Consider the following 23,893-nt stretch of genomic DNA (forward strand, 5'->3'; position numbering starts at 1 on the left):
AGCCTGAGGCTAGCAATCAGAATCCTTTATATCCTCTATACCCTATATCTGTCTGCTAACTTCATCAGCAAGCACCCCTGACCACAGAGTCTTGGCCCTCTGCAAAATGCCACCAAGCAGTTCTTAACAGTCTGGTCTTTAAGAAGGAGTCTGCACCCCAACTTTCTGCACTGGCTGGTGGCACTGTGTGTACTCAGGGCTTCTGAGTCTATGCCAAGCCCTGCTGCCTTGCCTGACCACCATCCAAGCTCTGGAGACATCCTGTCCCTGGGGTCCTGTAACTGCCTTGCATATAACCTCCTCATGGAAAGGGGCATCTTTTCTGCTGAACCCCTTCCATAAAGGGGACCAGCACACATTGGCCTTCTCTCTCACAGCACCCCTTCCCATGTCTTTTATTTATTTATTATTTTATTTTATTTTTAAATTGGAGGCTAATTATTTGACAATATTGTGGTGGTTTTTGCCATACATTCACATGAATCAGCCATGGATGTATGTGTCCCCCATCCTGACCCTCTGTCTCACCTCCCTCCCCATCCCATCCCTCAATTCCCCTGTCTTTTAGACTCACACTCAGTATGGGCTCTGCTAGCAGTCTACCACCACCATAGAGCCTGAGGGCATGACTGATACCCAGTGATCTGCACACAGCCCTCCCCCATGCCCATGAATGATTCAAGATCAAGAATAGGAGTAGCACTTTTAGTCTGTTCTTAATGACATTGGGAGAAGAGTCATCTGATCTGACATTTTGAGTTCAGTAAGTGGCTGGAAAGTTTTGGGTATTTTGAAAGATCATGACTGACTCTGAACTGAGCCATTGTTGAAGATTCATTTGATGATAATTTGTCAGTCTTAACTCAGTGCCTCTCTTCTGCTTGCAGCTCAAGGAGCGGAAACAAATTATGTAAATGCTCGCCAGGCATCTCTGCCAAACTTGAGTGTTAAAGATCCTTCATATAACCTAAGGGTGAGTCTGGAGCAAATGTGTGGAATCCTGGCATGAAACAGTTTCAGAACTTTGACAAAAATGTACATATTCTCCTAGCATGTATTTCATTTAACATCTGAAAAAAATTGTGACAAATACGCATTTGTTTATAAAATATGTATAAATTCTTATAATTTCAAAGCTAATGTGTTTATTGAGATAACTTGGAAAATACAGAGAACTATATATAAAGGAAAGAAGATAAATCACCTCCATGTTAACAGTTGTTCCCCTCTAGTCTTTTTTCCCTGTGTGTTTATGTATCCCCATACACAAACATTTTTTCCGTTGTTTGTGTGTTCCTTTGAAAATTTACCTTTTTATTTTTTAATATTTATTTGTTATTTACTTGGCCGCACCAGGTCTTGGTTGTAGCATGTGAACTCTTTGTTGTGGCATGTGAGATCTAGCTCCCTGACTGGGGATCAAACTTGTGTCCCCTGCACTGCAAGACAGATTCGTAACCACTGGACCACCAAGGAAGTCTAGAGAATTTAACTTTTGAAATAAAAATGGGTAGGACATGCCCATGGACAAAAAACTCAAAAGGTGCTAAAATGATTTTTAAAGTCCGTTTCCTCTTACCCAGTTCCTTTCCCCAGAGGCAGCTGTTGTTATCCATTTTCTTCTCTGACCATTTGGAGGTAGTCTATGCACATATCATATTAATTTTTACTTTTTTTCTTCTGTACAAATGGTAGCATGCTATGCCCACTGTCCTGACCTGAGAATTCTTAGAAATTTTTTCGTATGAATCATATGGGACTGCCTCTATTTAATCATTGTTTTTAGAGATTGGACATAGTTTCCAAGTGATACTTTCTAGCTGTATCGCAATATGTTTTATAAATATGGATGTAGATGTTTTTTCTAATCTTTTGTTATATGACAATACTTCAAAATAAATATCCTTGTGTTTACCTCTTTGTGCATTTGCTTTTCATTGAGCTTATTTTAGTGATTTCAACAAAAGTGTAAAAGTGTTTTTGTCACTGAATGACTGATTTGTGACCGTAAATAACAGATAGTCACTTCTGGCGATTGTGTTAGTCAGTGGTGCAAGGTCATCATCAGAAAAATTGTTTGGTTAATCTTTTATACTGAGGATTTAATCTCATTGTAATCTCATCCTCATGCACATATAAGGATATATGGAATGTGTAGTCAGGACCACAGTTTATCATTTGTGATTAAATCATAAGCACTTTCATAAAAGTATGTGATGAAAATATTGACTATACCTATAATAAAAATAGTTTTGTGGAGGAGATAAGTTGTAAGACAGCATTAGGCAATAGAATTTCTGAACTCAGATGGATGGTGGTAGGGATTAACTGCCCAACCCTCTCATTAAATAAATAAGGACATTTAGGCCTAAGTAACCTAAGGGCCTCCTTTGAAGTTGAACTGATAAAAGAATCGGCCTGTAATGCGAGAGACCGGGGTTCAATCCCCGGGTTGGGAAGACCCCCTGGAGAAGGGAAAGGCTACCCACTCCAGTATTCTGGCCTGGAGAATTCCATGGACTATATAGTTCATGGGGTTGCAAAGAGTCAGACACGACTGAGCAACTTTCACTCAGGCCTAAGGAACATTGATTGCCCACCGTACCTGCTGCCAGACCTAGGCCATCCATACTCCTTCTACACCGTGGTGCATTTTTTCCAGAATTAAATATGCTTTTCTTCGTCCTTCTGAACCTCTGTGATACCAAATCATGAGAGAAGACTGATTTAGGATTCAGATCCCGATTTTCTGAACTTTCTTTGCTATGGCGTATCTAACAGAAATTATACTGTCATTCTTAGTTAAAAGTCTGCTGTATTTTTATTATTGCCTTTCTACTTTGTTAATGCAAGTAATTGGATTCACTGTCTTTGTGGCTTTTTAGGAACCCACATGCTCTGTAAATTTTGCCTTAAATTTGCTATATTAATCTGTGGCCTTGGTCATTCATTCATTTAGTTAGCAGGCACCATGGCGTATGAATTCCGTGAATTCCTCACAAGATTTAGGAGCCTGGATGTTAACTCATACAAGTTTGCAAAGGTGCTTTTAAAATTTCAGTAGCATTTGCCATCCCAAGTTCCAAAGATTCCTGAGTGCCCTTAGAGAAGTCTTACCCGCTTATCCCACCCTCAGTGTCCTATCTCTTTATTCTAAATGCCCCATCTCTTTATAAATTTTGTCCAAATTTAGCCCCTGAGTTCAAATACTTCCCTTTATGTGACAAAATACCTTTGGAAGTGTTAAAGTTGATTTCCAGAGATATAAACATTTCCTTGTTATTATTGATTTATTTATTTATTTTTTATTTTATTTTATTTTTAAACTTTACATAATTGTATTAGTTTTGCCAAATATCAAAATGAATCCACCACAGGTATACATGTGTTCCCCATCCTGAACCCTCCTCCCTCCTCCCTCCCCATACCATCCCTATTTATAATTTAATTCTGTTTTGGTCAAATAATTGCTCTGTATGATTTCTGTCCTTTAGAACTTATGGCACATTATACAGTCTACTTTGGTGAATGCTATATGCACTTTGTAAAAAAAAAAGAATGTTCTCAACTATTGAGTGAAATGTTTGATACATTACAGTTAGTTCAAGCTGGCTGAATGGTTTTCAAATACATTCTTTATCATTATTATTAAAAAAATTACAGTGGCATTGTAGGATACGTGATACCAACAGATGAATTAACAAATTGTGGGACTTTTCTGGCTGTCTAGTGGTTAGGACTCTGTGCTTCCACTGCAGAGGGCACAGGTTTGAGCCCATGTTGGGGAGCTAAGATCTTGCAAGCCACGCGGTGCAGCCAAAAAAAAAAGTTGTAACTCTGTACTGTAATGTTTTTTATATTTATCTAGAGTAAATCTAGCTTTGATTTGATGTTTTATCTCTTTAATCGTATGTAAAAGTGAATGCACACCCATGTGGGGTTTCAAATTCTAATATCATTATCCTCTGGCTAAGTCATTGGTTATTACTAATAAAAGCAATTTATGTGTTTTCTTTGATTTAGATGCACAGACTTAGCTATAGACACAGCTTAACAAATAGTGTACTTCTCTCTTTTGGCTAGGATAGCTTCAGAGGAGAGCTGTCATTTGAAAGCTGAGCGTATCAGATGGTTGACAGTGTGTGTTATGTGTGCCTTACACAGGACCTGTCATCTGGGAAGAGAAAGGGTCTGTTCAATCTTTCATTCTCTGATTCATCCCATTCTGGCCCTAAGAGAGGGTGGCTAATGTTCAAGAGCCACACCCACATGTGGCTTATGCATAGCTAGGCATTATAGAAAAATAAAAACTGGACATTTATTAAGCACTTCCATATGCTTAAAAGTCACTGTGCTGAGTGTCTTGTATACATTTAATCCTGAAAAATATTTATAAGGTAGGTACTATTATTGTCCTCATTTTGAAGATAAAGAAACAGACATATAGTTAAAGAATTTGCTCAAAGTTACATAGCTAATAAGTGGCAGAATTCTACCCCCACTCTTAATCATACCTGTACCTTGCCTCTGTGTTAAAGATCAGGCTGAATGATGTGATCTTTAACACAGAATTTTGAACGTTGCAAGTTCCAACAGCTTGTTCTAACTTTGAGTTATTGTGGCAACTCTCCTGTACCATGACGTCTGACTTTATTGAGCTGTTTTTGAAACATTCTAATATGCTAGTTGAATATATTTACACATTTATTGTATTTTCACTTTGAATTGCTGCTTTGGTCATAGACTATAGTTTTATGGAATTAATGTCTCTTGCTAGTTTTCTTTAGAAAATTTAACAGTGAATGTGATACTTTAATTTATTCCTAAGAATCCTATCAAGATATTTAAAGAGGTGTAATATAATATGACTCTGAAAAATGAACGGGGAGTGTGACCTTGTTTTTTATGTTTGAAGCTCCAGAATGGCAGGAGTAAAGAACAAAGGCTTATGATGGGACCACCTGACATTCAAAGTAAGACCAGCTTTTCTTTATATTCACTTTTAAAAATGCTTGATAATTCAAGTACAAAATGTTGCATGTTTAGAGTTGGCCATTCCTTTATCTACATATTTTAATTAAGGTCTCAAAATGAACAGTTGAACTCTTAAAATATATTCATTGGCATTTCTAGTTATCCATCAAATTAGCTTCAGTTCAGTTCAGTTCAGTTCAGTCCCTCAGTCGTGTCCGACTCTCTGCGACCCCATGAATCGCAGCACGCCAGGCCTCCCTGTCCATCACCAACTCCCGGAGTTCACCCAGACTCACGTCCATTGAGTCAGTGATGCCATCCAGCCATCTCATCCTCTGTCGTCCCCTTCTCCTCCTGCCCCCAATCCCTCCCAGCATCAGAGTCTTCCAAGGAGTCAACTCTTGGCATGAGGTGGCCAAAGTACTGGAGTTTCAGCTTTAGCATCATTCCTTCCAAAGAAATCCCAGGGCTGATCTCCTTCAGAATGGACTGGTTGGATCTCCTTGCAGTCCAAGGGACTCTCAAGAGTCTTCTCCAACACCACAGTTCAAAAGCATCAATTCTTCGGCGCTCAGCCTTCTTCACAGTCCAACTCTCACATCCATACATGACCACAGGAAAAACCACAGCCTTGACTAGACGGACCTTTGTTGGCAAAGTAATGTCTCTGCTTTTGAATATGCTATCTAGGTTGGTCATAACTTTCCTTCCAAGGAGTAAGCGTCTTTTAATTTCATGGCTGCAGTCACCATCTGCAGTCATTTTGGAGCCCAAAAAAACAAAGTCTGACACTGTTTTCACTGTTTCCCCATCCATTTCCCATGAAGTGATGGGACCAGATGCCATGATCTTCATTTTCTGAATGTTGAGCTTTAAGCCAACTTTTCGCTCTCCTCTTTCACTTTCATCAAGAGGCTTTTGAGTTCCTTTTCACTTTCTGCCATAAGGGTGGTGTCATCTGCATATCTGAGGTTATTGATATTTCTCCCGGCAATCTTGATTCTACCTTGTGCTTCTTCCAGCTCAGCGTTTCTCATGATGTACTCTGCATATAAGTTAAATAAACAGGGTGACAATATACAGCCTTGACATACTCCTTTTCCTATTTGGAACCAGTCTGTTGTTCCATGTCCAGTTCTAACTGTTGCTTCCTGACCTGCATACAGATTTCTCAAGAGGCAGATCAGGTGGTCTGGTATTCCCATCTCTTTCAGAATTTTCCACAGTTCATTGTGATCCACACAGTCATAGGCTTTGGCGTAGTCAATAAAGCAGAAATAGATGTTTTTCTGGAACTCTCTTGCTTTTTCCATGATCACATTAGCTTATTTGAATGTAAATACCTCTGACTTCATTGTTTTGGCTATATATTTTAAGGCATGTGACATTTATACCTCAAACAGAACTCTAACCAGGCCATGTTAAACATTAATCTAGCCATGGTCATAAGCCATGTTAAACCAATTACCTAGGAGCAGAAAGAAAAAAGGTTACTAGGATCTTGTTTTCAGAGAAGGCAATGGCACCCCACTCCAGTACTCTTGCCTGGAAAATCCCATGGACGGAGGGGCCTGGTGGGCTGCAGTCCATGGGGTCGCTAGGAGTCAGACACGACTGAGCAACTTCACTTTATTTTTTCACTTTCATGCATTGGAGAAGGAAATGGCACCCCACTCCAGTGTTCTTGCCTGGAGAATCCCAGGGACGGGGGAGCCTGGTGGGCTGCTGTCTACGGGGTCGCACAGAGTCGGACACGACTGAACTGACGCAGCAGCAGCAGGCTCTTGTTTTATAGCCCATTTAATAAATGTAGATTCTGTAAGATGACATTCTCCACCTCTACAAATAAAAGAATTAAAAAAAATCCTAGTCATCTGGTCCTATCACTTCGTGGCAAATATATGGGAAACAATGAAAACAGTGACGGACTATTTTCCTGGGCTCCAAAATCACTGCTCATGGTGAGTACAGCCATGAAATTAAAAGATGCTTGCTCCTTGGAAGAAAAGCTCTGACCAACCTAGACAGCATATTAAAAAGCAGAGATATTACTTTGCCGACAAAGGTCCATCTAGTCAAAGCTATGGTTTTTCTAGTAGTCGTGTATGGATGTTAAGAGTTGGACCATAAAGAAAGCTGAGGGCTGAAGAATTGATGCTTTTGAACTGTGCTGTTGGAGAAAACTCTTGAGAGTCCCTTGGACTGCAAGGAGATCCAATCAGTCCATTCTAAAGGAGATCAGTCCTGAATATTCATAGGAAGGACTGATGCTGAAGCTGAAACTCCAGTACTTTGGCCACGTGATGGGAAGAACTGACTCATTTGAAAAGACCCTAATGCTGGGAAAGAGTGAAGTCAGGAGGAGAAGGGGATGACAGAGGATAAGATGGTTGGGTGGGATTACTGACTTGATGGACATGAGTTTGAGCAAGCTCTGGGTGTTGGTGATGGACAGGGAAGCCTGGAGTGCTTCAGTCCATGGGGTCACAAAGAGTCGAACATGACTGAGTGAGTGAACTGAGTCAACCAAAAGATTTAAGGGATGTAAGATCTCTCTCATCACTCTTAAAACATCAGCTCTTGATGCTATCATTTTCAAGAAGGGTGCTTTTTGCTTGTCTTGAGTTCTCCTTGAAAAGAGGGCTGAGTCTTACTGTAGTGGATATGATTGTACTTAAGATGCGGGGCTGCTTAGACAGGTAAGGAGGGCTCAGTCTTCCCTGAGGAGCTTGGAATCTGTCCTATGTGCAGTGGCGATCCTGAGTGTACCGAGCAGGGTGGTGGCCTGATGGAAGCTTCCTTTATGTGGCAGGCCCCTTGCCAACATCCCCTGACTCAGCCCATATACTGTCTGTGTGCACCTCCAAACATTCTGCCCACATCAGCCAGATGGAGCAGGTCATGCCCATCATTCCATGCATAAAAGTCGGCCCTCCAGCCAGAGCTGTTGAAGAGTGAGTTAATTTCTGACAGCATGTTTCTTAAAACACCGGTGAGGTGGTAAGAGTTAGCTGTTTAAATTGGGAGAACTGGTAGATTTGGATAGGAGTTTAAAATAATCAGAGCTCTTTCCACTGGGCTCTGTGATGGCTGGTTTATCCTTGATGGTAATTATACAGGTGAGGTAGATGAAGCTCTCAATAGCCCTGAAGATCCTTAGGAGAGCTGGTTGCCTGCTCTTGCCTGGATATGGTTCATTTGCTGGTAAAAGAGAAAAGCATCCTGATAACTTGCCCTCAATTTAATAGAAGTTTAATCAAACCAAGTGTTCCTATTATTTTGGACTTCCAAATAGATTTCAACTGGATGATGATTACAATAACTGCAATTTATTAACACTTTTAGTAAGTGCTAAATACCCTGAGAAGTTTCCTAAAAAAAGGCAATGCCAAAGAATGCTCAAACTACCGCACAGTTGCACTCATCTCACACGCTAGTAAAATAATGCTCAAAATTCTCCAAGCCAGGCTTCAGCAATATGTGAACCGTGAACTTCCAGATGTTCAGGCTGGTTTTAGAAAAGGCAGAGAAACCAGAGATCAAATTGCCAACATCTACTGGATCATCGAAAAAGCAAGAGAGTTCCAGAAAAACATCTATTTCTGCTTTATTGACTATGCCAACGCCTTTGACTGTGTGGATCACAATAAACTGGAAAATTCTGGAAGAGATGGGAATACCAGACCACCTGACCTGCCTCTTGAGAAACCTATATGCAGGTCAGAAAGCAATAGTTAGAACTGGACATGGAACAACAGACTGGTTCCAAATAGGAAAAGGAGTATGTCCAGGCTGTATATTGTCTCCCTGCTTACTTAACTTAGATGCAGAGTACATCATGAGAAACGCTGGGCTGGAGGAAACACAAGCTGGAATCAAGATTGCCAGGAGAAATATCAATCACCTCAGATATGCAGATGACACCACCCTTATGGCAGACAGTGAAGAGGAACTCAAAAGCCTCTTGATGAAAGTGAAAGAGGAGAGTGAAAAAGTTGGCTTAAAGCTCAACATTCAGAAAACTAAGATCGTGGCATCTAGTCCCATCACTTCATGGGAAATACATGGGGAAACAGTGAAAACAGTGTCAGACTTTATTTTTTTGGGCTCCAAAATGACTGCAGATGGTGACTGCAGCCATGAAATTAAAAGACGCTTACTCCTTGGAAGGAAAGTTATGACCAACCTAGATAGCATATTCAAAAGCAGAGACATTACTTTGCCAACAAAGGTCCGTCTAGTCAAGGCTGTGGTTTTTCCAATGGTCATTTATGGATGTGAGAGTTGGACTGTGAAGAAAGCTGAGCACCGAAGAATTGATGCTTTTGAGCTGTGGTGTTGGAGAAGACTCTTGAGAGTCCCTTGGACTGCAAGGAGATCCAACCAGTCCTTCCTAAAGGAGATCAGTCCTGGGTGTTCATTGGAAAGACTGATGCTGAAGTTGAAACTCCAATACTTTGGCCGCCTCATGTTAAGAGTTGACTCATTGGAAAAGACCCTGATGCTGGGAGGGATTGGGGGCAGGAGGAGAAGGGGACAACAGAGGATGAGATGGCTGGATGGCATCACCGACTCAATGCACATGAGTTTGGGTAAACTCTTGTAGTTGGTGATGGACGGGGAGGCCTGGCGTGCTGTGGTTCGTGGGGTCGCAAAGAGTCGGACACGACTGAGCGACTGAACTGAACTGACCTGAAGTACCCTGAACTAAGATGGACATATTACATAGATTATTTTGTGTGTTTTCTTTTAATTCTGTTAAGCCATGATTATTAAAATATAAAAAAGTGAAAATTTCCTCTTAATTCTGAGTATCAGACATAACCACTATTAATGTTTGATCTATGTACCTCTAGTAAGTATATGGAATATACACACACACACATACATGATTTTAAGTACATTGGCTCAGTATTAAACATATTATTCAGTAATCTGTTTTTCACTTAATATATCCTGCATATCTTTTCATGTCAAGAACATAAAATCTCTGTTATCTATTTTAACATTGCATAGTATTCTATGTACCATTATTTATTTAACCAGTTTCTTGTTAGTAGACTTTCAGGCTCTTTCTAGCTTAGGGCCGTTACAAACAGTCCTTCAGTACCTCTCCATGACATTTTTGCACACTTTTTCTGTTATTTCTTATGATAAACTTCTAGAAGCAGAACATTGGTTTAAAGGATATTGCTAATTGTCCCTTAAAAAGTCTGTTTCAGCTTATACAGCATTACCATTTGAAAGTGCTCATTTCCCAAACTTGACCAACACTGGCATTTTCTTTGCCTGTCTTTAGATATTATTACTCATTTGTGCAGCAATCTTATAAATTAGGTGCTTATCTTAGAGATGAACAAAACAAGACAAAACAAAACCCCAAGAAACCCCAAGACTTCAGGAAGAAACTTGCCCAGATCACAGAGCTTACTAGTGATGGTGCTAGGGTTTCAGCCAGCCCTTCATGGCTTTAAAATGGGTGGCTTCTCCACTTCCCTGGGACTAGTAAAGTCATTTTTTATCTACTTTGCTTTAAGCTCATCTACATTTGCTAAGCCCACTGTCTGATATCTTGCCGTTGACATTTTATTTTACAATCTTCCATTGACACTGGATTAACAAAACGTGGCCATCTCTTCCATTAAGTGGTAAACTCACAAAAGCTTTTCCTTCTCTGAGTCTCTAAGGCTGCTCCCTTGAGGCATTGTGTGCAATTTCAGCACATGCAGTAAAGTTATTGATATATTAATTGGGAAGTAAGTTTATCAGATTCTCCCTATCAGGTTAAAAACTCCCCGTCACTGAGTTCTTACCTGGAAGAGGGCAAGGGAGAACCTTCTTTACTTCTATTTAGGTGGTTTTTCTACACAACCCGTTTGGCATGGGGACTTGTGTTTTGTTATCAGTTAGTTAAGTGTTTCAGTGTGAGGTTAGAAGCTTGGGGCTGAGTATAGCTGGGGAAAGAAGAGATAGTAGCGGGGAAGAAAATCGGGAAAGAGAACAGGTGTGACATAAAAGCTAGCAGGGACTAGGAACAGCCTTAGTTCTCCTTCAGTTTTGTAAATGATTTCTCTCTCACCCCCAGGAGAACCAGTGAAGAGACCCATTCAGGAATCAGGAGCATTTTTGCCTCAGGTACAGAATAAATGATCTGACTTGGTAGTGTAAGCACAGTATCTGTGGAGAACACTGATGGCTTTACAAATACCTGTCTATTAAGAATTCTTTGTGACAGTAGGATGCTGAGGATGCTATTCTGAGAGCGCTTCTGTTCTAAAGGGGAACCTTGGATGTAGCAAAGAAAAAGATGTTGAAGTGGATTGCATTAGTGAACTTTGGAATACAGGAAAATTCCAAGTGGCATTTCTCTTCTCAGCTGAGTGATTGCTGAGTAAATAAGTAAGCAATGACTCCAAACCTTGACTTGTTATGACTTTTTCTATGCTGGTACGTCTTCTCCATAACAGAAGGCAATAAAAGGCCTCCTTTTGTGTTGGTTTGGAAAAATATCACTTGTATAAACGCAGGTTGCTGTGGAAACTTATGACCAATCTTTTCTCTGTGTTTTACGTTATCTGTATCTCACAAAGCTAATGCGTAAAGGGACTGCAGGTTTCATTAAAGTTAATTAGAAACTAAAATAACTGGTTGATGTTGAAGGGAAATGTCAGTCATGGTGACTTCAGCCTGTGCCTATTGAGTAACTCATCTGCCAAAAGGAAATTTAAGGAAATCCAAAAGAAAAGATAGTATGGGGGGAGGACCTTGAGGTAAGAGAACAATGTTTAGCTTCTTTGACAATCCCTGCTTTCCTTTCCAGCACATAGTAGAAGAGAGATATAAGATGCAGAGCAAGCCCCTGGGAATCTGCCTGATAATTGACTGCATTGGCAATGACACAGGTAGGTGTGAAGGCTTCAGATGAATTGATGCTCCATAGTGAGATTGAGGCACACACAAGCAGTATTCATCAGAGGCATCAACACTAGCTGCTGTTTAACAAACCACTGCCCAAAAATGTGGTTTCACACAGGAAGGGTAGTTTCTTACTCATGTCTGGTGGGGATGGGGCTGGGGAGCTTCGTTGCAGGTGTACATCAGTGGTGTCATTGTCTGAGGGCTTGGAGTTGTCTTTGGAACCTCTATATATGGCTGGTGGATGACGGAAGTGAATGGAGAAGCTCAGAAGGACTTTAGGGACAGGCTTGAAAGTGATATGTATCATTTCTACCCACAATCCTTTGGTTAGAACTCATGGCCCCATCCAACCACAGTAGACAAGGAACTGAGTCTAGCTGTGTGTCAGGAGGAAAATGAAAGGGAGTTGGAGGAACCCATAGCGCTGTCTCTGGCACAAAGGCAAATTTTGTGAAAGTTGGGGAGGTCTTTTCTTTTCATGCTAGATGCTGCGGCAGGAAGGAGTCCTGAAATCCAAGGAGGGGTTAAAAATGGAAAGTTTTTCTGGGCTTCAGTATTATCAGATGCCCCATCATTTCACCTAGATAGGTCTTTAAAGCTTTTCTGGGGAATATTAAAAATAGGATAAATTTGTGCTCATTTAGAAGCACTGTGTCTACCATCCTGAACTTTGGTTATTGGCCTGAGTCTATACTGCCTGTTTATCCTTGTTTGGATCTGAATGGATTTTTTTTGCTTAGCTGTTGGATGTCTGACTCGAACTGAATCAATCACTGGTGATGCATCAAAAAATAATGAGAAGAGCTTATATAAGTGCAATAAAATTTGGTTCCATTTTTTATCTCTTTCTTGAAAGGATTGATCGTTTTATTTCCAGTTTTCCAGCTTCTCAACATTCTCTTAGAATGAGTCAGAACTGTGTTTTTTTAGGCTCACTTAAAATGTTACCATGGTGGAACTTGCCTGGTGGTCTAGTGGCTATGACTCTGCTCCCAGATCAGCGGGCCTGGGTTCGATCCCTGATTGGGAAACCAGGTCCACTTGCCTTAACTAAAGATCCTGCATGCCCCCCGAAGATCAAAGATCCTGTGTGCCACCACTAAGACATGGTGTGGCCAAATAAGTAAAAATAAATACGTATATATTTAAATATTACCATGGTGAGCTTTATGGGAAGAGAATCCAAGAAAGGTCCAATTAGCAACTATTACACTGAATTTCCTGGGATTTCAGATATGATCTTACTTTCTCCTGTCCTGTATTTAGTTAGATGTGAGAAATGCTGTCTCTTGAGCTATAGATGGGTCCTGTATTTATTTATTTTATTTTTCTTAAATTGAGGTGTATTTGATGTACAAGATTTGTTCTTTCTGTTTTAGCCCTTGCTGCTGCTGCTGCTGCTAAGTCGCTTCAGTCGTGTCCGACTCTGTGCGACCCCATAGACAGCAGCCCACCAGGCTCCCCCATCCCTGGGATTCTCCAGGCAAGAACACTGGAGTGGGTTGCCATTTCCTTCTCCAATGCACGAAAGTGAAAAAATAAAGTGAAGTCGCTCAGTCATGTCCAACTCCTAGCGACCCCATGGACTGCAGCCCACCAGGCCCCTCTGTCCATGGGATTTTCCAGGCAAGAGTACTGGAGTGGGTTGCCATTGCCTTCTCCAGTTTTAGCCCTTCAGTTCAGTTCAGTTCAGTTGCTCAGTCGTGTCTGACTCTTTGTGACCCCATGAATCGCAGCACGCCAGGCCTCCCTGTCCATCACCAACTCCTGGAGTTCACCCAGACTCACGTCCATTGAGTCAGTGATGCCATCCAGCCATCTCATCCTCTGTCGTCCCCTTCTCCTCCTGCCCCCAATCCCTCCCAGCATCAGGGTCTTTCCAATGAATCAGCTCTTGGCATGAGGTGGCCAAAGTACTGGAGTTTCAGCTTCAGCATCATTCCTTCCAAAGAAATCCCAGGGCTGATCTCCTTCAGAATGGACTGGTTGGATCTCCTTGCAGTCCAAGGGACTCTCAAGAGCCTTCTCCAACACCACAGTTCAAAAGCATCAATTCTTCGGCGCTCAGCCTTCTTCACAGTCCAACTCTCACATCCATACATGACCACAGGAAAAACCATAGCCTTGACTAGATGGACCTCTGTTGGCAAAGTAATGTCTCTGCTTTTGAATATGCTATCTAGGTTGGTCATAACTTTCCTTCCAAGGAGCAAGCGTCTTTTAATTTCATGGCTGCAATCACCATCTGCAGTCATTTTGGAGCCCAAAAAAATAAAGTCTGACACTGTGTCCACTGTTTCCCCATCTATTTGCCATGAAGTGATGGGACCAGATGCTATGATCTTCGTTTTCTGAACGTTGAGCTTTAAGCCAACTTTTTCACTCTCCACTTTCACTTTCATCAAGAGGCTTTTGAGTTCCTCTTCACTTTCTGCCATAAGGGTGGTGTCATCTGCATATCTGAGGTTCTTGATATTTCTCCCGGCAATCTTGATTCCAGCTTGTGTTTCCTCCAGTCCAGCGTTTCTCATGATGTACTCTGCATAGAAGTTAAATAAGCAGGGTGACAGTATACAGCCTTGACGTACTCCTTTTCCTATTTGGAACCAGTCTGTTGTTCCATGTCCAGTTCTAACTGTTGCTTCCTGACCTGCATACAGATTTCTCAAGAGGCAGATCAGGTGGTCTGGTATTCCCTTAGTATTCACTTAAGAATAAGGAAATGCTTTCTCAGAAAGAGATTGTGTGATCGTCCTCCTATTTTGGTTGTAACCAGTTTTGTTTCATTCATTAGCAAGAAGTTCCCAACTGGACTTGGTGCAGAATGTATAGCTGTTGTATGAGGAGAATCACAAAAATAAAGCCATGACTTGTGATTTTCATGGCTAAATTCCAGTGTCTACCTCTCTTGTTGAGTTATGAACCTCTTGTAGGCCGGGACTGAGTGTGTATTTGTATTTTTCTGTGTTATAGAGTTGTGATCAGAGTTGAGCCCTGGGATACCACCATGTAGGTGGGAATCATGGCTTTGCCGTGTCCTAGTTTGTTACCTGGGGCACTTTTTCTAGCCTCTCTGTAGCTCCATTTTCCTTCTGTAAACTGAGTTCATAACAGGACACACCTCATAGGGAGATTAGGAAGAGTGAGTGAGTCGTACTTGTAAAGAACTTAGGGCAGTGCCTTAAACACACACACACATACATTTAGCAGGCATTGAAATATCCATTTTGTGGACATTAGTTAATGTTACTTGTCCGTTTTGTTTGTTTAATTTTAGTTGTAAATTGCTGGGCTAGAACTCGCCATGGCTTTGAGCTTAGCACATGGAGCCTGACCCCAGATCAGTGAGGGACCAGAGAACTGGGTTCCAGAGGCCTGTATCAGTATCTGCAAAATAGCTCAAAGATATTGTCTGTTGATGGGTACACAGGACTTTGCCCCAACACTGTTCTTGACTTTGTTTCTCCCTGGTCTCACATTCCCTCCATTCCTTCCTTTCCTGATTAACAGCTGCTTGAATCTGCCCATTGGAACTCAGGGAGGGTCATGGAAGCTGGGTGAAGGCTGTTTTCTGTAATCAAAGAAATGCAGGGCCCCACAGGGCCCTGCACAGTATCACTCCTATCCCCATTTTCAAGATGAGCAACCAGAGCACAATAAACTCCCTTTCTAGCTTTTCTCATTAAGTAATAGAGCTGGGATTTGAAAGCTTGACTGCAAAGCCTCTGTTTTTAGCTACTTGGCTGTGAGTGCCATGAGGGTGGTAAGCTTCTGCTGTGTGTCTTCAGAACCTGAAACTGGGTGGCACATTAGAGTTCAGTAAATATTTGTTGGGTGAGTGAACGAAGGAATCAGCTCTGTTGGTCATGGTATGTTTCTAAAACCATTCCTTTGTACCTGTAGAATTGAGCAGACTCCCTTACACCTATCTGTTCCTGTCCTCACAAAAAAGTGGGACTTCTATCCAGAGTATGTGATTTCCCCAAAGCTTTATAGGTTTATTCTTCCTTTATTCCATAAGCGTTTATTGAGCACCTACCATGTGCAAATCACCACGCTTGGCCCTATGTGAAGCAGGTATAGAGGCCACAGGTAGAGACTGGCCTCAGAGCCATATTGTGAACAAAGATAAGGTTACCATTTGGCGGCTCATTCTTTTTAAAAATCTTTTTAACTTTTTTTTTGTTTTTAAGTGGCTCATCCTTGAGAAGACTCTTTAGAGAAGTCAGTAGCCTCTTCTTGGAGCAGACGTAGAGGCTTAAGGATTTGGGCTAATTGTCTCCGTTCAGTGGCTTTGTGCTTGGTGTCCTCAGGGTTGTGTCACCTGTGTCAGAGACCTAGCAAAGCTGGACTTACACGAGCTCCTGCTTCAAGGTGCCCTGACAGAGCATCTTGTTAAGGAGGGGAGAAGTGAAAGCCCCAAATCACAGACACGTGGACTCTGGACCTTGACCTTGGGCTCTGGCTGGGGTTTTTAGGCTGAATGAAAGATGGTGTTTGCAGATTTTAAGAGGATGTATTTATTCATCTTTTCTCCCTCACTGTTTCTGAAAAGCTTGAAGATTTTTGTGTGCTCTTTTAACTAGGCTAAGATGTAGATTTCTCTAACAGATACTGCACATTTTTCTGGGAAATTTGCGCAAGTAAACTTTCTCTTCTAACAGAGCAGCAGTGGTTCTGAAAGCCGAAAGTTGATCACAGAGAGAGCTTCGCAAGGGTGTTGACTGGAGCTTGGCTGCTCCTTGGGGTTATGCAGCCCCTTTCCTCGATTTCACTTAATGGAATGGGTGACAACCCAAATCAGCAGCATTTTCCTGTACTGATAGATATAAACAAATCTCAGCAAGGGGAATCAGAGCAGCCATGGTGGCCTCTGCTGCTGAGCTTTGAAAACATGTGGAAGTCTGACACCTGAGATGGTGATGGAGGCTACATTCCCTTAGAGCAGCCACTGTTGCCTGCCAGCTTGAGTGCCAAGGAAGAGAAGCCTCGCCCTCTTAACTCCCATGGCATTAGCAGACTATTAAAGATCCTTCCCTGGGAATTGGGCAGGGGGAGAGTGTATGGAACCAGGAAGTCTGTGGTGTATGCTTTTTTTTTCCTGGGCATTCTTTTTTAGTGTGGCTGTGCTGGGTCTTTGTTCCTGGGCAGGCTTTTCTCTAGTTGCAGTGAGGAGAGGCTACACTCTAGTTGCAGTGCATGGCCTTCTCATGGCAGTGGCTTCTCTTCATGAGGAGCATGGGCTGTAGGGCATGTGGGCTTCAGTAGTTGCAGGTCCTAGGTCTAGAGCACAGGCTTAATAGTTGTAGCACATGGGCTTACTTGCTCTGTGGCACGTGGGATCTTTCCAGATCAGGGATCTATCCTGTGTCTCCTGCATTGGCAGGCAGGTTCTTTACCACTGAGCCACCAGGGAAGCCCTTTCTGAGCATTCTTATCCTCTGAGACTTAAGCAACCATTCAGTTGGAAACCTAGAATCACTAATGAAATTTCCCTTTAAATCAATGTGTGTGTGTGTGCACGTGTGCCCTCAGCCATGTCTGACTCTTTGCGAACCCCTGATCTGCAGCCCTCCAGGCTTCTTTGTCCATGGAATTCTCCAGGCAAGAATTCTGGAGTGGGTTGCCATTCCCTTCTCCAAGGGATCTTCCAGACCCAGAGATCGAACCTGCATCTCCTGAATTGGTAGGCAGGTTCCTTACCACTGAGTTACCTGGGAAGCCCTTTAAATCAGTGCTACATAGCAAACCCCTTTTTCACAGACAGCACAAATCTAGGATATAAAGAAGAATTTTAGGTCCACAAGCCCTTATTGGAGACCCTTGTATTTCAAAATTTAAAAGTTCAGAATGATGATATGGTACATATACTGCAATTTATAGAACACTCCAGTGGGGTCTAGGGTAGTGCCCCATAATCTGTGATTATTTCTACAGCAAAAGAAATGAATATTTGTGCTAAGTGGAATAAAGGCTATAAATAGCTTTTCATTAGTTCAGGAAAGATTTTGTTACAAAACAAGTTAGGGAAAAGAACTTAAGTTCTTCAGAGCTTCTGGAGTTTTGGGATCGTGGAAAAGGTGTGGTGGGTATGTGGAAAAGCAGAGGACTTTAAGGCTGCCTAAGGAACCACAGAAGCCTCTCTTGACATGCACTTGACATGTTTATTATTAATATTGTTTTCTCCTAAGAAAAGCTAATCCTGAAGGAATTACTAGTCATCATTTGTAGCTTAAAAAAAACGTTTGTAAAGTAGCTTATAATTTTGTGTGTCCAGTAAATGGATTGTCCAGTAAAACCCCTGATCGGTGTATCTGAACAAATGGAAAGTCAGGTTTATACAAGCCCTACCCCCCTTCACTCCCCACTTCTTTTCTCACTCTTCTGTCTTTATTCACCATTTTCCTTCCACTTGGAGGCCTGTCCTTTGCCCTGCTGTTTTTTTGGGGGGAACCACAGCTGAATTACATCTTTCCCATAATTTCCTCTTCAGGTGTCTCGGACCACACTGACTTTCCCTACTCTGATCTCTTATTTTACCTAAACTCCTGCTGCTCTATGTGACATGTCAGTCATTGTTTTATGCACATTTATACACATCCGAGCACTCCGAGTCCAGCCTCCCAGCACCCGGCTCACTGCCGCCCCCTCTCCTATGTGATCATTCTGCTCCATGCCCTGACACACGTGGGGTGGCCACCAACCATGGCCACAAGCACCTTCGTCCCACACTGTCAGCGATCCACACTGATGCCCAAGGCCTCGGCAGAGCTGTCGAGGAAACCTCCTGCGGCAATGGCAAGCACCCTTTGGCCCATGGGGGCTCCTTTTCCGCAGGGGATTCCGCCGTTACCCTATGTTGGTGCACTTCACTGGCCGTCCACTTCACCTCCAAGAAAACAGTCTGTAAACAGACATGAAACCCTTTGGTGATAGAGGAGCCCAAGATTGGGCTAAAAGGAGACTGTGGTGTGCGATTACCCCTGGGGAGAATTCCTAAGGGAAGTTGATGACAGGTTGGGGAGAGGGGATGGAGTGTATCCTGGATAGATAGATAGTTTGGAGGGAATGGGAAACTGTTGGATGTCATAACTAGGTGAGGTGTGTGTAGAACAGGGAGCTGTGTGTGTGTGTGTGTGTGTGCCCGCGTGCCCACCTTTGGTTAGGAGTTGGGGAGGGAGGTCTTCTGGTTAAATCTTGCATCACTGTCGTAGGACTGAGAGCCGTGGTCAGGCAGGTGGAATACCGTGTTGGTTGGGTAGTCCACCCTGGCAGGCATCTCTGCCTAGAGCATACCTACAGCCTCCCATCTGGTTGGCAAGGTTTTCCCTGCTGGCCCCACTGGTATCTGCGTGCTCTCTCACTTCCACTGCGCTGTGGTGTAACTACCAGCACAGGTCCACATTCATCTTCACTCCTATGCCTCCTGGGTGCCTTGGTCTGCCTCCCAGAGCCCACTTAAGACCAGGACCCTCTTGGAGCCACCACCAGCACACGAGAGTCACAGCCAGCCCAGGACCTGGCACAATGTCTAAGCCTCCCATAGCAGTTGCTGGCATGAGGCACGTGGTAAGGAAGGTGTGCTCATGGCCACTGGCCCCACTCGTAGATGTAGATACCCCTCCTGCACCTCCTGCTGTGGCCACCATCGTGCAGCTGCTCACACCCACGGCGACCACCCCAGCCCACACCAGCCCACCCCTAACCCCACCCTATCCAACCCCACCTCCTTACCACCACCAACAGCAGGAGCCCTAGCACAAGCCCAGGAGCATCACTGCAGCCACGAGGGGCACCAGCCACAGCCCCTCAGCAGGGAGGAGGGCAGGCACTGGGAGGCCCCAGGTGGGTCATGGTGGAAGCAGTGCTGCTGAGAGGCCAAGCAGTGGCGAGGGCATCCAAGACGGAAGAAGCTGGTGGTAGACAGCTTGGAGTGGGCAAGGTTGCCACTGTGGACAAAAGGTGTGTCCTGGGGACAGTGGAGGTGGCCTGATCATGCTTGGGCTAGAGCTGCAGGGCCCCAGGGGGCTGCTGTCACAGCGCTGAGGCTGGCGGAGCAAGGGTGAGCTAAAAGGGTGGTAGGGTTGTGCCAGGGAGATCAGTAGGTGGCAGGGGGAGAAGAAGAAAGGCTTCCTTGACCAGGAATCAAACCTAGGCTGCAGTGAATCCTAACCACTGTACCACCAGGGAGCATCAGGGGTTTGTCCCTGGCCTGCTCCTGCTGAACCCAGCACCTCCATGCCACCCGCTCTGTGCCACCTTGGTGCCCACACCTGGCCCAAATGAAGTAGGACAAAGGCCAACAGAGTTTTGCCAAGAAAACCCACTGGTCATAGCAAACACCCTCTTCCAACAACACAAGAGAAGACTCTACACATGGACATCACCAGATGGTCAACACCAAAATCAGATTGGTTATATTCTTTCAGCCAAAGATGGAGAAGCTTTATACAGTCAGCAAAAACAAGACTGGGAGCTGACTGTGGCTCAGGTCATGAACTCCTTATTGCCAAATTCAGACTTAAGTTGAAGAAAGTAGGGAAAACCACTAGACCATTCAGGTATGACCTAAATCAAACCCCTTATGATTATACAGTGGAAGTGACAAATAGATTCAAGGGGTTAGATCTGACAGAGTGCCTGAAGAACTATAGACAGAGGTTCATGACATTGTACAGGAGACAGGAATCAAGACCATCCCAAAGAAAAAGAAATGCAAAAAGGCAAAAGATTGTCTGAGGAGACCTTACAAATAGCTGAGAAAAGAAGAAACGCCAAAGGCAAAGAAGAAAAGGAAAGATACATCCATTTGAATGCAGAGCTCCAACGAATAGCAAGGAGAGATAGGAAAACCTTCCTCAGTGATCACTGCAAAGAAATAGAGGAAAACAATAGAATGGGAAAGACTAGAGATCTCTTCAAGAAAATTAGAGATACCAAGGAACATTTCATTCAAAGATGGGCTCAATAAAGGACAGAAATGGTATGGACCTAACAGAAGCAGAAGATATTAAGAAGAGATGGCAAAAATACATAGAATAACTATACAAAAAAGATCTTCATGACCCAGATAATCACAATGGTGTGATCACTCACCTAGAGCCAGATATCCTGGAATGTGAAGTCAAGTGGGCCTTAGGAAACATCACTACGAACAAAGCTAGTGGAGGTGATGGAATTCCAGTTGAGCTATTTCAAATCCTGAAAGATGATGCTGTGAAAGTGCTGCACTCAAATATACCAGCAAATTTGGAAAACTCAGCAGTGGCCACAGGACTGGAAAAGGTCAATATTCATTCCAATCCCAAAGAAAGGAAATGCCAAGCAATGTTCAAACTACCACACAATTGCACTCATCTCACATGCTAGCAAAGTAATGCTCAAAATTCTCCAAGCCAGGCTTCAACAGTATGTGAACCAAGAATTTCCAGATGTTCAAGCTGGATTTAGAAAAGGCAGAGGAACCAGAGATCAAATTGCCAACATCCTTTGGCAATTATAGAAAAAGCAAGAGAATTCTAGAAAAATATCTATTTCTGCTTTATTGACTATGCCAAAACTTTTGACTGTGTGGATCACAACAAACTGTGGAAAATTCTTAAAGAGATGGGAATAGCAGACCACCTGACCTGCCTCCTGAGAAATCTGTATGCAGGTCAGGAAGCAACAGTTAGAACTGGACATAGAACAACAGACTGGTTCCAAATTGGGAAAGGTGTACCTCAAGGCTGTATATTGTCACCCTGCTTATTTAACTTATATGCAGAGTACATCATGAGAAATGCCAGGCTGGATGAAGCACAAACTGGAATCAAGATTGCCAGGAAAAATATCAATCACCTCAGATATGCAGATGACACCACCCTTATGGTAGATACTAAAGGGGAACTAAAGAGCCTCTTGATGAAAATGAAAGAGGAGAGTGAAAAAGCTGACTTAAAACTCAACGTTCAGAAAACTAAGATCATGGTATCTGGTCCCATCACTTCATGGCAAATAGATGGGGAAACAGTGGAGACAGTGACAGACTTTATTTTCTTGGGCTCCAGCATCACTGCAGATGGTGACTGCAGCCATGAAATTAAAAGACACTTGTTCCTTGGAAGAAAAGCAATGACCAACCTAGATAGCATATTAAAAAGCAGAGACGTTACTTTGCCGACAAATGTCCGTCTAGCCAAGGCTATGGTTTTTCCAGTAGTCTTGTATGGATGTGAAAGTTAGACTATAAATAAAGCTGAGTGCTGAAATATTGATGCTTTTGAACTATGGTGTTGGAGAAGACTCTTGAGAGTCCCTTGGACTGCAAGGACATCCAACCAGTCCATCCTAAAGGAAATCAGTCCTGAATATTCTTTGGAAGGACTGATGCTAAAGCTGAAAGTCCAATACTTTGGCTACCTGATGCGACCCTTGATGCTGGGAAAGATTGAAAGCAGGAGGAGAAAGGGGACGATAGATGATGAGATGGATGGCATCACTGACTCGATGGACATGAGTTTGAGCAAGCTCCAGGAGTTGGTGATGGACAGGGAAGCCTGATGTGCTGCAGTCCATGGAGTTGCAAAGAGTTGGTCACAACTGAGCAACTGAAATGACTGATATTCTTTGCTTCTCCAACAAGGGTGTGGGCTTCTTGAAGAATAGGAACTACATGGTTTACTTCATCTGTATCCCATAACCATAGTGTTTCTCTAACACAGGAAGAGGAACTTTGTAAAGCATGAGTTTTGAGGTCAAGCGAGTTTTAATAGATGAGAATAATTTGTTCCCCTTTAGGAGCTTTGCGATGCATGTTGGCCTTAAAGCTTCTGAGCAGTGTTTACTTCTGAGTAAAGAAACCTGGTTAAGTCTTGTCAATCTTGCATTTGTCCTTCATGTTTGACCTCAAAACTCCCCTTTCCACTAAGAATATGATGCACACTTGTGTTGCATTCATCTGCTTTGTAATAACTTGAGCTTGGTTTATTAAAGTTACTCAGTAAGTGATTGTAAATAGACTGGTGAAGCAGCCACCCTTTCTTTTATATTCTATACATTTATTTAATGAATCCCAGTTTGTAGGTAGTATTAAGATAAATGTGAGCTCATTTCAGTCAAAACACATTCTAACTGAATGTTGTCATGACATTTTACTATATTTGATTTTTTGGATTTCATCTCAGTAGTCCCCAAACTGGTGGGCAGTGCTGATTCTAGCTTTTCCCTAATAGCCCTGTACTGTCAGGCCAGAAGAAACCCCTTTCAGGAAGTTAATAAAGGAACAGCTGAATTTTACAGAGCTAGGGCTGGGTCAGGTGTGGAGTTTCCAAGATGAGTAGGAGAAATGGGACTTCTGCAGTCGGTTGAAGTTTTATTTTCCAAACTCAACACCCACATTTTTCTTCCTCTAGTTGCAAAGAAGGACAGGGAAGTTACTGTTGATGCATGGGGGTGCAGAATCTGAATCTGGCTACTGAGTCCCTTTTAGTTAGCTTTCACCCTAAGGGGCTTCCCAGGTGGCACTAGTGTTAAAAGAACCTGCCTGCCAATGCAGGAGACATAAGAAACATGGGTTTGATCCCTGAGTTGGGAAGATCTCCTGGAGAAGGAAATAGCAACCCACTCCAGTATTCTTGCTTGTGCAACCCTATGGGCTGTAGCCTGCCAGGTTCCTCTGTCCATGGAGTTGCACAGAGTCAGACACGACTGAAGTGACTTGGCACACTGGTTTCTAAGGAAGTAGATTTCATGCAAGAGAGGCATTGCAGGCAGGCTCTATGATTTGTGGTGAAGTGGCTGCCTTTATATTCTTTAAAACTAATATCTTAAAAATTTTTTTATTTACTTACTTTATATTTATTTTTGACTGTTCTGGGTCCTTGTTGCTGCACACGGGCTTTCTCTGGTTGTGGTGAGCAGGGGCTGCCCTGTTGTGGAGTGCTGGCTTCCCGCTGCAGTGGCTTCTCTTGTTGCGGAGCACAGGCTCTAGGCACACAGGGTTTGGTAGTTGCAGCACGTG

The 23,893-nt window shown here is 42.9% G+C and overlaps 1 protein-coding gene across 9 annotated transcripts in view; it reads left to right on the forward strand.

The window, feature by feature from the left end:
• CFLAR (CASP8 and FADD like apoptosis regulator) overlaps positions 1-23,893 on the forward strand; it is a 58,270-nt gene that overhangs the window by 24,225 nt on the left and 10,152 nt on the right. For 6 of the 9 annotated variants that reach the window (XM_005202603.5, NM_001012281.2, XM_010802165.4 and 3 more), the window contains 4 exons: positions 888-973; positions 4,916-4,973; positions 11,060-11,109; positions 11,795-11,876. In XM_005202603.5, the coding sequence (XP_005202660.1) occupies positions 888-973; positions 4,916-4,973; positions 11,060-11,109; positions 11,795-11,876 (276 nt within the window). Of the gene's footprint in view, positions 1-887; positions 974-4,083; positions 4,190-4,915; positions 4,974-11,059; positions 11,110-11,794; positions 11,877-23,893 lie in introns of those variants that run through there. The other 3 variants (XM_059892075.1, XM_024999561.2, XM_024999538.2) reach the window with 3 other exon arrangements.

This window comes from Bos taurus, chromosome 2 (assembly GCF_002263795.3).
Source record: "Bos taurus isolate L1 Dominette 01449 registration number 42190680 breed Hereford chromosome 2, ARS-UCD2.0, whole genome shotgun sequence".
Classification (NCBI taxonomy): domain Eukaryota; kingdom Metazoa; phylum Chordata; class Mammalia; order Artiodactyla; family Bovidae; genus Bos; species Bos taurus.